At 43.5% G+C, this 14781-nt stretch overlaps 1 protein-coding gene and 1 long non-coding RNA gene across 7 annotated transcripts in view; both read right to left on the bottom strand.

The window, feature by feature from the left end:
• Positions 1-14781, bottom strand: part of pds5a (PDS5 cohesin associated factor A) — a 55466-nt gene that overhangs the window by 28252 nt on the left and 12433 nt on the right. For 5 of the 6 annotated variants that reach the window (XM_032537649.1, XM_032537658.1, XM_032537667.1 and 2 more), the window contains one exon: positions 16-96. In XM_032537649.1, coding sequence (XP_032393540.1) covers positions 16-96 — 81 coding nt within the window. Of the gene's footprint in view, positions 1-15; positions 97-2287; positions 2375-14781 lie in introns of those variants that run through there. The other variant, XM_032537687.1, reaches the window with a different exon arrangement.
• The window catches only part of LOC116703240 (uncharacterized), an 11625-nt gene continuing 1525 nt past the window's right edge, over positions 4682-14781 (bottom strand). The window contains exons 2-3 of the long non-coding RNA XR_004335376.1: positions 11519-11523; positions 4682-4736 (exon numbers count right to left, since the gene is read on the bottom strand). This is a non-coding gene — a long non-coding RNA (uncharacterized LOC116703240). The remainder of the gene's footprint in view (positions 4737-11518; positions 11524-14781) is intronic.

The following is a 14781-nucleotide window of genomic DNA, read 5'->3' as shown; positions in this document are numbered from 1 at the left end:
GAGGCTGCTACTCACGTTAGCAATGCATGTCTCAATGGTCTGGACGGTCCTCTTCAGCAGAGTCTTGGCAAGATCGTACGCTTGCTTGTTCAGATTCTGTTCCAAGGAAAGTAAAACACTGATTATTTAGTTTAATTGACAATGAACATCAAATATTCACTAATACACAGAACTTCAAGCTTCTCCAATTTGATGTCAGCTGACAGTTGTTGAGAAATAAGCAAGGCTTGTATTCTAAACTGTGCAAAATAATATGTACACTACCGTTCAAAAGTTTGGGGTCACATCGAATGTCCTTATTTTTGAAGAAAAAAGCACTGTACTTTTCAATGAGATAACTTTAAACTAGTCTTAACTTGTAAAATCACTCATAACTTGATAATTTGGTAATGGCTATTCTAGCTGCAAATGTCTGGTTTTTGGTGCAATATCTACATAGGTGTATAGAGGCCTATTTCCAGCAACTATCACTCCAGTGTTCGATAGTTACAATGTGTTTGCTCATTGGCTCAGAAGGCTAATTGATGATGAAAACCCTGTGCAAATCATGTCACACATCTGAAAACAGTTTAGGTCGTTACAGACAGCTACAAAACTGACCTTCCTTTGAGCAGATTGAGTTTCTGGACATCACATTTGTGGGGTCAATTAAACGCTCAAAATGGCCAGAAAAGAAACTTTCATCTGAAACTCGCCAGTCTATTCTGTCCTGAAATGAAGGCTATTCCATGCGAGACATGGCTAAGAAATTGAAGATTTCCTACAACGGTGTGTACTAATCCCTTCAGAAGACGCACAAACAGCTCTAACCGAGTGAAAAGAAGTGGGAGCCGCGTTGCCCAACTGAGGAAAGATAGTACATTAAGTCTCTATTTTGAGAAACAGACGCCTCACAGGTCCCCACTGCATCTCTGGCATCTCATTAAATAGTACCCGCAAAACCCCAGTGTCAACATCTACAGTGAAGAGCGGCTGCGGGATTCTGGGCTTCAGGGCAGAGTGGCAAGAAAAGCCATATCTGAACTGGCCAATAAAGAAAAGATTAAGAGGGCAAAAGAACACAGACATATGACAGATGGAATGACTGGGAAAGAAACGTTTTGTAGTGTGGGAACGGATACCGCAGTCACATGGTTGGAGGTGTGGTTTTCGTTGGGTGGGAGGTACAAAAAAGGAAAGGTTCGTGGTGAAAGAGAACTTGAAGATGTAGAACGTGGGCATGCGCTGATAGCTGTTAGCATGGAGGTAATATATGGTCTGGGGTTGCTTTGGGCTAAGGTGGTGAATTGTACAGGTAAGGGATTCTGAATAGAGAAGGTTCATCACTCCTTTTGCAACGCCATGCCTACCAGTGGGACAGCCTTGATTGGAGCCAATTTCCAACAACAGGACAATGACCCTAAAAACCACCTCCACACACCTGTGCAAGAACTATTTAGAGCAGAAGCAGGCAGCTGGAATTCTATCGGTAATGGAGTGGCCAGCGCAGTCCACAGATCTGAACCCCATTGAGCTGTTGTGGGAGCAGCTTACCGTATGGTACGCAAGAAGTGCCCTCCACCAATCCAACTTGTGGGAGCTGCTTCTGGAAGCTGGGGTGCAATTTCTCCAGATTACCTCAACAAATTAACAGCTAGAATGCCAAGGTCTGCATGCTGGTCTGTTGCTGACATGGAGGATTCTTTGACGAAAGCAAAGTTTGATGTAAAAAAAATCTTATTTCAAATCAAATCATTATTTCTAACCTTGTCAATGTCTTGACTCTATTTTCTATTCATTTCACAACTTGTGTGTGAATAGTGTGACTTTTCAGGAAAACACAATTGTTTGGGTAGTGTATATAATAAATGCTTTTTGTTATTGCACTATCCTCTTTGCTGCTGTAACCAGCAAACGTTCCCGCGTGAGACTTATAAAGCTTATCTTATTTTTAGGATCACTGTTGTCAATTTTTAAAACAGACTTTAATCAATAATAAAAAAAGCTGTTCTAAATATTTACATAATTTTGTAATATGGGTGCTCTTGTTTTAGGCACAGATCAGAATAGGTTTTGTTAATCCAGTATGTTTGTGCTGCAAATGATTATTTTTAATCTTATTTAATCCAGAGTTATGCCTGTTTTTCATAGATTATTTAATATTCAAATAAATATCCACTTTTTTTTTAAATAAAATAAGAAAATACAACACAGTTGCATAATTAATCTAAAGATAAAATAAATAAATACAAATAATGACATAACTAGATTATGTACGTGTGTGTGGTGTTATATATGTGTGTCCTACCTTGTGTGCAGGAATGAGGTTATGAGGATGGTATCCAAAGTTCCTGTGTGACTCCGTCCCCCTCCATGATGATAGAGCTCATCAGGTCTATCATGGCATCTGCACCTTCTGGTTATGGCTGTTACTGTGGAGGAAGAGATGAACTGAAAGTAAAACTAAACAAAAATAGATTTAAAAAAGAAAGAAAGAAAAAAAGCACAAATGGAGAGATGTCAGAGTGGTGGACCAGCACCCTGAGCGGTTGAGGGGGTACTGTGCCTTGCTCAAAAGCACCTGGCAGTGCCCAGGAGGTGAAGTGGCATCTCTCCAGCTACCAAACCACACTCCGTACTTTTGTCCGTCCCAGCAAACGCTCCGGTTCCCAACCAACTCCCTACTGACTGAGCTACTGCCACCGAGCACTAGGTAATGAACATGCTAAAAGGGAGTCAAGATGTAGCTTACTAGACAGATCAAGTACATATTAAATACATACATACAGTACATACATGTATGACAATGTTGGAGTATGAAAAGGTCTGATAAACAATAATACTAAATTTTAGAAAAAAACAATGTTCAGTTATAAGATCTGACACAAAAGGAAACTGCAGGCATAACAGGGGCCTTACTTGATGACCGAGAAAGTGTTTTGAAAAGCTGTATGAGATCTCATTGCAGTCCTCCAGTTCAAAGCATATGTTGTATGACTTCACCCCGCAAGGTTCTAGAGAAAACACATTAAAAACAAAAGTTACTCTTTCATCAGCAGTATGTTGTATTGTCCCTTGAAACACAACTAACAAACACAAGTTTAGCCTCTTGTGATTTCTACCACATAGCGCACATTACCTCCAGCAGGTAAAAGTATCTGTTGAACTGAGGGCTCTTTGTGTCTTCCAGTCCCTTTACCTGTCTGGTGATGAACAAAGATGTCCTACAGACAAGACAGGAAAACACTTTTTTATGTTAGTAATGGAGATGCTCAAAAAAACAATTCTGGAAAGACCCCCAAAACAGCAGATTTATTAGAAAAAGCAATGACAATTCATTATGATGGTTTGAAATGTGAGCAAACATTCCCCCTTAGGTAAAATCTCACAGTGATGTTCCCTGGTTTTTGAAGGAAAATTGTTAGATCTAGATGGCCTTTGATGTGGTTATCCTGCTGCAAATTTTAAATTCACAATAACACCAGTTTATAGCACTTTTTTTCATTGGCTTGCCAAAGGATTAGTCTGAATGAACCTAAGACTTAATGACTTAGAGGCAGTCAGATTATCTTTCTAAATATAGTATATTAATTATAATCTAGTTTTTGAATAGAATTGTCATTCATTTTATTTTGCTCATGTTTTGTTTAGTTAATAGTCTCACATTGCCAGACCGTAAGCCCAATTTATAGTCTTGTGTTAAATTGATGGCGTAGATACATGGAGATACGGTCTCTACGTCGTACCCTATACAGTATCCTGATGTGCACCTCTCAAAAAAAGGAATTGCACCACACACATCTCCCTGCATACCAAAGTATTCAATCCCTGCCAAACGTCCAAGCTAGATAGTTAATGCCGTAAACGTACTCTTTGAAATCTTTACAATCATTTGGAGAGAAAAAACAGCAGATTGCGTGATAAATTCTTGGTCAAAACTTGCAATTTTCAGCAAGTAACATTGGCATGCTAGCTCGGAAGTTGTTCTTTTTGTTTACCGTAGCGACTGATTTTTGTCACACAGACAGCAGGGGAGAGGCAAAACCAAACATCCAGCTTGTCCGCTATCCTGGCAATGTACTTTTGTTGATCCAGACTAGTCAGCTACAGCTCATAAATCTACATGTACAGACAATCATTTAACTAGTAACTAGTGTTATGAGCAATCTGAAACGCTTGGACTGCTTTTAAAACTATCCCTTGAGAGAGGATATTACAGTACCAAGGGTCATGTCCTAACCTTGAGTTTGTCGTGGGAGGTGTAGGGGCCTCGGGAGCATAGATCCTGAAGATGTCCGCCAGGCACAGGCCACCAGTAGCCTTACACTTTATTGGGTTCCTGAGGAAGAATTCTGAAGCAAGTGGAGCGCCAGGCCAAGATACTGCTGCTTCTCCTCTTCAAGTCTTGGTCCATGTCCATGTAGGTTTTCACCACCATCTGTGAAACAGGACGACAAGGGTGGAGCAGGTTGAGAAGGGAACCATCCTGGGCACATCCCAAATAAACAAGTAAAGCATTGAAAGTTTGACAGTTGGTGCAATAAGAACATATGGACTGCTGCTTACAGCTTTTGTTTTCTTTGTCTTGTGTAATCCAGAAACCAGTAGTCTCAAAGTGGGGTACGGGGGGCCCCTAGGGGTCCTTGAGGAGGTTCCCAGCAAAAAAGGGAAATCATTTATTTCACTATAATGTCATCACAATGACAGAATGTGTGACTATATTGGTCATGGGTTTCATACACTTTCTGTAATGAAACCTCCAAAAGCAAAAATCCTATCCGATGCAAGAGCCGGGGACAACATCTTCATCAAATGGAGCTCAGTGGTCTCTTTGTGTCGTTAAGGGGTCCTTGACCTGAAAAGGTTTGATAAGCCACTGATCTAGACAATATCATTCATGGAGTGAAGGATCTATGGAGCTGCTGCGGCAGAAGATTTGGACAGCCTTTTTCGTCTCCAGCATTAAATACTAACATTTCACAGCAGCGCTTTTAAGTGGGCACCCCTGCAAATCATTTTGATATAGGCAATATTGCTGGGTTTCATTATTGTAAGTAAATAACTTATTTATATAATCTCTTAGCACAAAACAGTAGTAGCCTGAGTGATTTCAGCAGAGGCCAACGTCGGTATTTCAGTTCACATCAAATCCAGCGCCCCAAAACATCAGTTCTCTTAAAATGAACACCCACCAGCTAGGCATTCTGTGTCCAGCAGTGTGTGAGTCCCTTATCCGTTGGTCCACCCCGGTGACGCGAAACCGGGGACCCCTGATTGAGTTCTCATCTCAACTAGCAATCATTTGATTTTACGTTAAATGATAACCTGTGTTGGGACACTCCATGGACTAAGTGTATAACCTTAGACTGGATGTTTTCTGCTGAGCATTACGGTGTGTTATTGTGGTAATAGTGTTTGTTTTACACTCAATGCATAGATTTTGCTTTGTTCAGCTTGAAATGATCCTAAACTTTACACTTTACACTTTACACATTTACTTTACATTTACTTTACTTACATTTACTTTGTCGTGTGTCTCTGGCCTGTCTCTGCCCCTCGCCATTTTCTCTCTATTCTTTCATTACGCAATCCCCTCCGTCAGCATAACTAGTCTGGATCAACGGAATTACATTTCCCAGATAATTGCCTAAAGCTCACTGGATGTCCGCTGTGTGTTGCGTCCTGAACTAGTTTGCTTTGGGAAACAACAAACTTTGGGCTAGCAAGCTACGTGCTAAAACGGCAAATTTTGAAGAAAATCTGGATTGTTCAACAGGTAGGCCTGCTTGTTTCTTTGGAGAATGATTTTAAAGGTTTACAAAGAATATTTTTTAAAATATGTTTTAATAATATAAATGGGACATCTTGGGACCAATTGGGGAGATTTTCTGTTGACAAAGTACACAGTCATACACTGTTAAAACAAATTACGTTTAACAATGTATCCAGCCACATTTAAAACCGCACACTTTCTGTATTGGGTGGAACAGTTCTTCATTTAATATTGGATGTGGCATTTTCTTTTGCGGGGTGCAAACGTTCCAGCAAAACAAGTTCCTTCCTGAGACCATTTTGCAGAGCGGGACACACCCACACAAACTAGCACAACGGTTGCTCACAGACGCCCAACTAGGACCGACGGCCACCTTTTGTGTCAGTGCCTTAAGGATCACCAAGGAAGTTGTGGCAAGTAGAGAATCTTAGTGCTCATAAAGTGCTTTTTAGTGCATGTTAGGTTTACAAAGTGAAAAAGCCCAAAGTCCACCCCAAAGGGATCTCAGCATCTCCAACAGAAAAAAACTGTTCACAAACGGCTCCAACAGCTCTATTGCAGTCCAGCCTTACTTCCGTGACAAACGTGCATGACATTGCAACACGCATAAATGCTCGCCTAGGCTCGCTGCTAGCTGGAACTCCCTCTATACTCTGCTTCTGACTGGCTTGTAGTGCGGACCTAGGTACTGCACATGTGCGCTCCCAACAAAGATAGAATAGAAGTAAGATGCCTCACTCTGTAACTAAAACAGAGAGCTCTACACAATAGGGTGAAAGAAGGAGCCTGCAGCAATGTGTAGTACAACTAAATGCTGTGTTTTTTGAAAATGAAACCTTTTCTGATATACATTAATACAATTATGAACCAAATGAGCATATATTAACACTTTAGCAATTATCCAGGCACCTTATACTCCGTCTCAGTTACTTGGCCTGTCAGAGCTTGTTTGCTGGAAACAGCTTTATTTAGTTTTTGTAGATGAGAGCAGTGTGACTCAACCACACAGTATTTGCGCACCAGACAATCAAAATGAGAGCAACAACAATGTAGCTTCAGCACACACGTGACCCTTTATCATTAAAGAGAATTGAATGACATGACATTGATGAGTTTAGATATTCTCAAGTGCTTGCTCTTTAAAAGTAGGGACTGCAGGGTAAGAACAATCCCCTCGCTAGAGTTGGACGATTTGTGGCTTTTTAGAGTTAAATCACCAAATAAAAATAAATTACCAGCTTAAATCTAATGCATTTATTCTGTTGAAAATGACAGTTTCCCAGTGTTTATTGGGTTGACTTTTAATTTCCTTGCCCATTGAGTTTACAACCTACCCAACAATAGGCTGAAGATTAAAATAACGAGGAATAAATAGTTTTTCTAGTCTACATGAACACAACTGTCTCATGAGGTTGTATGCACACCATTATATCAAACATCACAGTCTTTCTGGATGCTAGGACACCATGCTTTAAACTATCACTTCCTCTATGAGAGTGATGAGTGAGTGTGAGTATATTATGAAAAAAGCGAAGCAGAGCAATGAGCTCACTATACAGCTAGGCAGTCAGAAGGGCGGGGATGCCCAACAGCTCCGCAGACTGCAGAGCACCACACTCACTCCTACCCTTCCACATTCTCAACTGAAACACATTCACAACCCAGCCGTGAAAGCTCTTTACCCAGTGTGGACGAGTAGGTGTGCTGTCTCTGCCCTTAAATTTATTGTTGTTTTATTTGGACAGAACATTGGCTCAGTCTGAAATATATGTGCACTGTTTTTAAAGGTCTGCTGATGTAAGTCTGAGACACCGAAACCGCTGTGCTATTTCTGCCTAATATTTTACTGAAATAAAGCCACAATTTAACCCTTTAATGTATTGAAACAGCTCTAAATAACTCTAAATAGATAACCCATTCCCCAGGGAGTGAAAAACCTCCCTTTTGAGCCCCTTCTATCATTCAAACAGGTTAGCCGGGGTATTGAATCCTTCGGCTGTGTTCGTTCATAAGCCTGCATGAAAAACCACCAGGTCTCCCATTCAATTCATGTGACACACTGTGAGTAAGTCGTGCAGTAGGCTTAGGCAAAAAAAAAAAATTCAAAAAGTAAAGCCTTTTTAAATTTTGTAGAAATGCAGAGTGATCATCATCTCGGAATTCAACTCGTTTAGCAAATCATATGGCTAGCACACATTCCCGGGGCATCGTTTTGTTTACCTGGAGAGCTGTTCTACTAGTTGTTCAACGCACAGGGGATAAATTATTGCTGTGGATAACTTTCCAGAGTTTGTTAATTTTCTTTCTTACAAGTATATATTATTGCTTTCAGAGTTTTGGTGACCTTCTCAAACTCACTGACCAGCCATTATTCAAATTGGCTTGTATTGTATTTCCTGATGTCACAGTTGTCCAAAAGCAAATAAAGTTTTGTGGTCGACACTTTCATCTCTACAAAACACTCTCTGATTAAGCGCGTGGACTTGATGTACCTCATAAACCCTACACCTACTGTTCCTGTGCACAAGTGTGCTCTTCTGGCCGATTTGATGAAGTGGATCGTGAGGACTGAGTTGGCATGACACAGTAACAGCTAGATCGCTATGTACGAAATCTTTTAGAACAAGGTAGTCTCTGATAGCAGAGCGAGAAAAGCTCTCTCTTCTCATGAGACAGAAGAAGGAAAAACCAAACAAAACGTGTGAGGGGCTTACATCTTCTCGAATTGGGGTGTGGTGGAGAAGAAGAAGAAGAGTGGATAACTGCAGGGCGGTCTCGGGGGGGGGGGGGGGGGGGGGGGAGGATGGGGGGGTGGGGGGGGGGTGGCTGGGGGGGGTGTGGGGGGGGGGAGGGGAGAGGGAGCGTGGGAGGTGGGTTTGTGGGTGGTTGGGGGGGGGCGGGGGGGGGGGGGGTGGTGTTGGGGGGGGGGGGGTGGGGGGTGGTGGGGGGGGTTGGGGGGGGGGGGTGGGGGTGGGGGGGACAATGGAAAGAGAGGCATCAGGGCGACGGGGGGGTTGGGGGGGTGGGTGGTGGGGGGGGGGGGGGGGGGGGTGGGGGGGGTGGGGGGGGGGGGGGGGGGGGGGGGGGGGGGGGGGGGGGGGGGGGGGGGGGGGGTGGGGGGGGGGGGGGGGGGGGGGGAAAAAGGGGGGGGGGGGGGGGGGGGGGGGGGGGGGGGGGGGGGGGGGTGGGGGGGGGAGGGAACAGAGAAAGGGGGGGGGGGAGCTAGAAAAAGAGAAGGGAAAATATGTAGGAGAATTGGGGGGGGGGGGGGGGGGGAAAGTCTAAGGGTTTTGGATTGTTGGGGGTAGGGGGGGGTGGAGCGGGGGGTTTTTGGGGGAGGGCAGGCGAGCGGGGAAGGAAGAGGAGAGAAATGGTGGGGAAACACAGGGGAAGGAGGAAGGGGGGGTGGGGGGGGTGGGGGAGGTGGCAGGGGGTGGGGGGGTTGATTGAGGAGGGAGGGAAACGAAACGGGGGGGGGAAAAAACTCATGCTGGGGTAAAGGGGGGGGGGGGGGGTGGAACAAGGGTGTGAAAAACTAGGGTTGGGAAAGGCAAATTTGTAACTCAAAAGAGAGGGAAGGGGGATGCTGGGGGGAGGGGGGGGAAGGGGGGGATCTGAGGTAGGGTGGTGAGGGGGGTGAAGGATATCCTTTTATTGTGTGGGGGGAAAAAAAAAAAAAGCGAGACGGTGTGTAGGAGGGGGGAGGGGCAGAAACCGGTGCTTGTGGCTTGGAGGGGGTTCGAGCGGGGAAAACGTGAAGATCGTCAAATGGGGGGAACGATGTACACAGCCCCGGCTAATTGGTTGTTTAAACCCTGTAAATAAGGTAGAACGACAGGGATCAAATGGCAAAACACGAGGGCAAGGGGTAAGACATGTAGAAAAGAGAAAAAACCCAAGGGGAGAGAGAGGGAAGAAGATAACGAAAAACCAAAACACAAAAAGGCAGGCACACAATAGATGGGGGGGAAAAAGCGAGATGTCAAAGAGGCAAGAGGAGTAACTTGTTGTCACGGTTAGGGGGGAAGAAGTATGACTTGACGAAAGGAACTGGAAGGGAAGATTATGAAAGGTTTTTTTGGAGAGTGGGGGAGTGGAAGGGGGGTAGGAGATGGGTAGGACGATTGTGTAAGGCGGATGGGGGAGAAAGAAGATCAATAGGGAGGGAAAAAATCACACGGTGGAAACTAGCGGGTATAGAAGATCGGTAGTAAGGGAGGGCAAGGTTTTAATTTGGAGAAAAACTATGGGGGCAAAATAAAGAAGGAACCTGGGTAGAGACTCGAGTAAGGCTATTTGTGTCGTGTTTTAAAATGATAAGAGCCTATTTTTTGGAACGTGAAGAGTTCTTACTTTAGGGGGTTCAATGCCTGAAAACATCTCTATATTAGATGATTTTCAATTTAGGGACTTTCTCAGCTACTCACTATCGAGTGGGTACTCCGGATTGTATTAGTGTATGCTGGTGGTGGGGGACACACGGTACAATGGCGGAGAAAAGCGAAACGTGGGTACCAAACAAGCATAATGGTAGCGAGGTTTTTTTTTTGTTTATATCTCAGGGCTGTAACTACCTATTGTCATACAGTCTACTTCCCTGAGCTAGCTGCAGAAACTGAAGTGTGTAAAGTAGATGTAAACAGTAAACAATAGGTTCCCCACAAGGACCTCTAACAACATCAGCTATAAAAAACTGAAAACAGCAGCCTGTTCTCTGGACAGACAAACCAATTACCATGATTAATGCAACGTTAATAAAACATACATTGTCCCGTTATTCCACAAAAATGCCAATCTGTACATAAAAAACACATAAAGGTACCAAGAAGGCGGATTGGGGGAGGACAGCGTTGTTTCGCTCATTAGGCACGTACAGAGGAAGGACAGCACCGAATCAACCTCAACGGCCGTAGTAAAAGAGCCCTCCACCCATGGCAAAACGACACGTACCCAGACGCCAACGCTGTGGGTCATGTCCTGCCTCTTTTGTTTCCGGAATGTCGGCATGCTATCGAATAAAACCTTTCACACCAATGTCTCAATCAGGGTTATACCCAGATCGACTGCAGTGTTTGAATGGGGGGTTGGAACCCTCCTCGATCGTACTCGTCTCGCAAGCACCTGGTCGCCAGTTGGGGTTTGAAAGAGGAATCACTATAGGTACTGTGTCAAAGTAGTGACGTACGCACAACCCGGGGGTACTGGTGCTACACGGGGGCTGATGGAGGGGTGGTCGGAACAATTATGGGGTGATGTGGTTTGGTGAAATGACCGGGGGGCAGTCGTCCACAGGGTTGCCGCCCGTAATTTCACAGGCACATTTTTGTGGAAAAGAGTCCTACAACCACAGGGTACGAGTTTTGTTGTCACATGAGGGTGCTTTACGCTCAGTTTTCAACACCCTAATCCTGTATCAAACTAGGATTTTTCCACAGGCAGTTTCAACCAGCAAAGCGAAGACACTAGGAAAAAAAAAAAAAATATACAAAATTCAGGGGCCAACAAAGAAAATACAAACAAAGAAAAGCTGGCCCAGTGTTCAGTATCGGTCCGGGCAGAGCAAGTGGAAGGGGGGTTGTAACAGGCAACACTGCCTGGTAAAAACCCCGCGTTGAAGAAAGGGTAAACATATGAAGGGCAGGGTGGAATGTTATGTTAATACACGGGGTTGACACCGGGGGGGAAAAAAAAGTGCCAGCTCTAAAATTACTACCTATGTCTTGCGAGATTCCCTAGAACTAGCAAGTTCAGCTGCTATGGTAAAACACAAACTTCTCTGCGTATTTTTATTTTTAAATTGGCTCAGTGACCGAACCAGCAGCAAAACCCAACTTTGCTTTTATGAATTAAATATTTCTGCTCCTAAAAGAAGTCAAGACTAAGTCACCTATTTCCTTGTCCAGGACTGATGCAATACTCTTCAAGGAAATCACTCTAGTTACAAATACTCTGAAAGAGTTTGATTTTTATTTTATTGTGTGCTTGGGAAAGTACTCACTAGGCAAGAACAGTGATTCGTCACTGTCACTCTCGCTACCCACACAAATGCTGGCCCTACGTTCTTTTAAAGATATCAACAGGGCACGAACAACAAGCAAGTTAAACTTCAGGCAACTTATGTAGCTCAGCGGCAAGCCTCTGCTAAGCTCAGCAGCAGCATTAATCTCGGGGCTTTAGAACCAAACTACAGAATGACTATGATAGTGGCTGCTGTAGATGAAAGTTACTAATTACCTTACCATATGCTGTCTACTTACTGGGCTAAGTCCGCAGTAAACAGCCACTAAAACTCTTAAAATCTTTTCCCATCATAGGTGCTATTTCACATTCAATTATTGTCCATCCTTCCCACGACGCTCATCAGTATACTGCGCGAGGTTTGAGCGATCTGTAAAACGCACCTGCTTGCATTCAGACACCTGCCCTTCAGCAACAGGTTTTAGCCGGCTTGCAAGGTGCCAATGTTGTGTGCTCTGGTTGGTCACAATACTACTGCTATAGGGCAATGTGAGTAGGATGTACGCAGGGGAGCATTTCAGTAATTAGCGAGTGGGAAAACTACTAATCACTAGACAAATCTAAAGATTCAAGACATAGTGCACAACAGTTATCCCTCTATAGACCCATTACACAACCTTTGAAATTGCTGAATGTTTGAATGTGTGGTGGAAGTGGAGTGGGGGTGATATCAGCATGTATCGTTTGATAACCCCATGGTTGATCAATATTAATAATAAGGAAAAAAAGTGTATGAATAAGTAACCGTTGGCTTGTATTGAAAATGGATCACGTGGAAACAATGTGAAAGGGGGCACTCGAGTTATGGGCCTACATAGAGATAGTCACCTAAATCCATCACTCCCCATTAGCTTCCCAGAGCTGTTAATAGCAATGTAAGCTCATTGTTTATCTGTTAGGCAAAATTCCTACTGTTTGGTTACACTCCACAAATGTCGTCTTTGGCCGCAGTGGGCCGCACGTTTTTTACGTGAAAGAGCTACTAAAAAATCTACTCTACACTACACTGCACAGCAACGACTAGACAGACACTGTTGTTGAAGCAAATAGGGGTGGAGCAGTTAGCAGCTAAAGCAGAGCCATATTTTCCCGTCAGCAAAGTGGTAGAGGTCGAACAACTGAGCTAGGGAACACGTAATTAGATTGGTCCGTGTTGTAGTTAATCCAATGAATGAAATGTTGCGCACAGCTAACTGACTTGAGGTAGGTGGTTTGTTGCGCTAAAAGTCGTGGCAGTTATCAACATTAAAAAGAGTCACCACTGTATTTTTCTGGCTGTGCTAATTGTGTACCAAAAAAATATAGCATGTAAATTGAGTCCTCCTTTGAGATAAGAAATGCAAATATAATCTATAATTCTTTCCCTAGATTAATATAAACTTTTTTGTGTTTGACATTTTGGGCTCATCCGCATTTTTTCCATTTTTTGTAAGGGGACAAATAAATTTGCTGACAAACTTGAGACTTCAATGCTTTAACAATATTATCCCCTGTATCATGTCACAATTCAATTTTACCAAAAATAGTACTACTCTGCTCATGATAAATGCTACGATTGTTTTGTTTCCAGTCCTGCGATCTCAACAAAAAGACAGAGTATTGGAAAACACCCAGCCATATTAGAAAAGGGGTCTCTTATACTGTATTTCCAAAGTAAGGAGTGTTTGGTCATTGTGTAAGGGCCCGTACAAAAAAACAACCTGCAGGTTTGGGACTTGCAAAAAATTTATAGCGTACTTGCTGACAGCAGAAACACAACAACTACCTTCAACCCGTTTTGACCACCTCATCGTTGCTGTATTTTGTCCGTAATCCTCCTTCACTCGGAGGATATAATGATTTGTTCTTCCCCCCGCAGGTTTTCCTGCTGTTGGGGAACTCCATGCTTGGTGGTATAGGTCCACACGTCTTCGACTGGCCTCTATGGGTAGAAAAACAAAAGTTCACACAACCAAGCTACCGCCTTACCAAAACCTCGTTTTTAAGAACAATTTCCCCATTTGCCACATCATTTATGTCCACTAAAATTGACAACATCGTACCAGTATATTTAGCGATATTCTAATCCCTAAATACTTTTTCAGACAGAAAGCCAACATCAGACCAGCATTGTGCTATTATTAGCTTGATGCTAAATTAACCAGCTAAATCATCAGCTCCGTATTTCCGTAATTTCTCTCAAACATAGTATCGCTAGCACTTTAATAAACAAGCTCAAACTGCTATACCGATACCCTTACAGCTATTTGGAACCGCTTAGCTAGCTAGTTGTTAGAAAACCACTTTAAACAAACGAGAGCAGCCGGTGTAATGTCTACTGTCTCATGCGAACAAAGCCAATGTCAATTAGTGCAAGATGAGTAGCTTAGGCTAGTAGGCGTAGCTGTAGTAGCGGCTAGCCTTTTGCGGGGGAAGGAATATGCTAGAACAGCGGTGCCTATGCACGTTAGCCTGGGGCAAAGCTCCTTTTTGTTGCTAGCCTGAGGCCGCAACTATTGAGGTACCCATCACTCTCCAGCTACAGTCCAGAGGAAGTGCAGTAGCCTATCATCTCTGTCTGAAAGTAGCCATACTCATTGTCAGGTTCAAGTATTCAACAAATGCAACTACTTTGTGAAGTTTAAAAATCCATCAATTTACTTGTTACTGGTCTTTTTTCAACTATCACCGCATCGGGGCTCCGGACTAGGCCTAAAATAGTTTACAGGCGAAGACAGGGTCTGCACCGTCGCCTGAACCCTTCCCTCTCTCACTAACCAACTTGCCCCCCACAGATGATTTTTTAACACCCTAACAAATGCTGAATTAATATATTTCCAAATATACAACTACGACTAAAACAGCCAGGATAGAATGCCAAAGGAGCGTTATACTCAGGTTGTATTACCTCTCAAGTGGCCCGACTTTTTATTCAATTAGTCTGACAACAGGTTGGGTTTAGTTTTCGGCACAAGCTCCGGTCCCGTTTAGTGCTGTCTGTGGTGAAGGCTGGGTGTATAGCGCCCCCACTC

This window comes from Etheostoma spectabile, chromosome 2 (genome assembly GCF_008692095.1).
Source record: "Etheostoma spectabile isolate EspeVRDwgs_2016 chromosome 2, UIUC_Espe_1.0, whole genome shotgun sequence".
Classification (NCBI taxonomy): Eukaryota; Metazoa; Chordata; class Actinopteri; order Perciformes; family Percidae; genus Etheostoma; species Etheostoma spectabile.
Note: the sequence above shows the minus strand (reverse complement) of the source record. Positions and strands in the feature narration are given on the sequence as shown.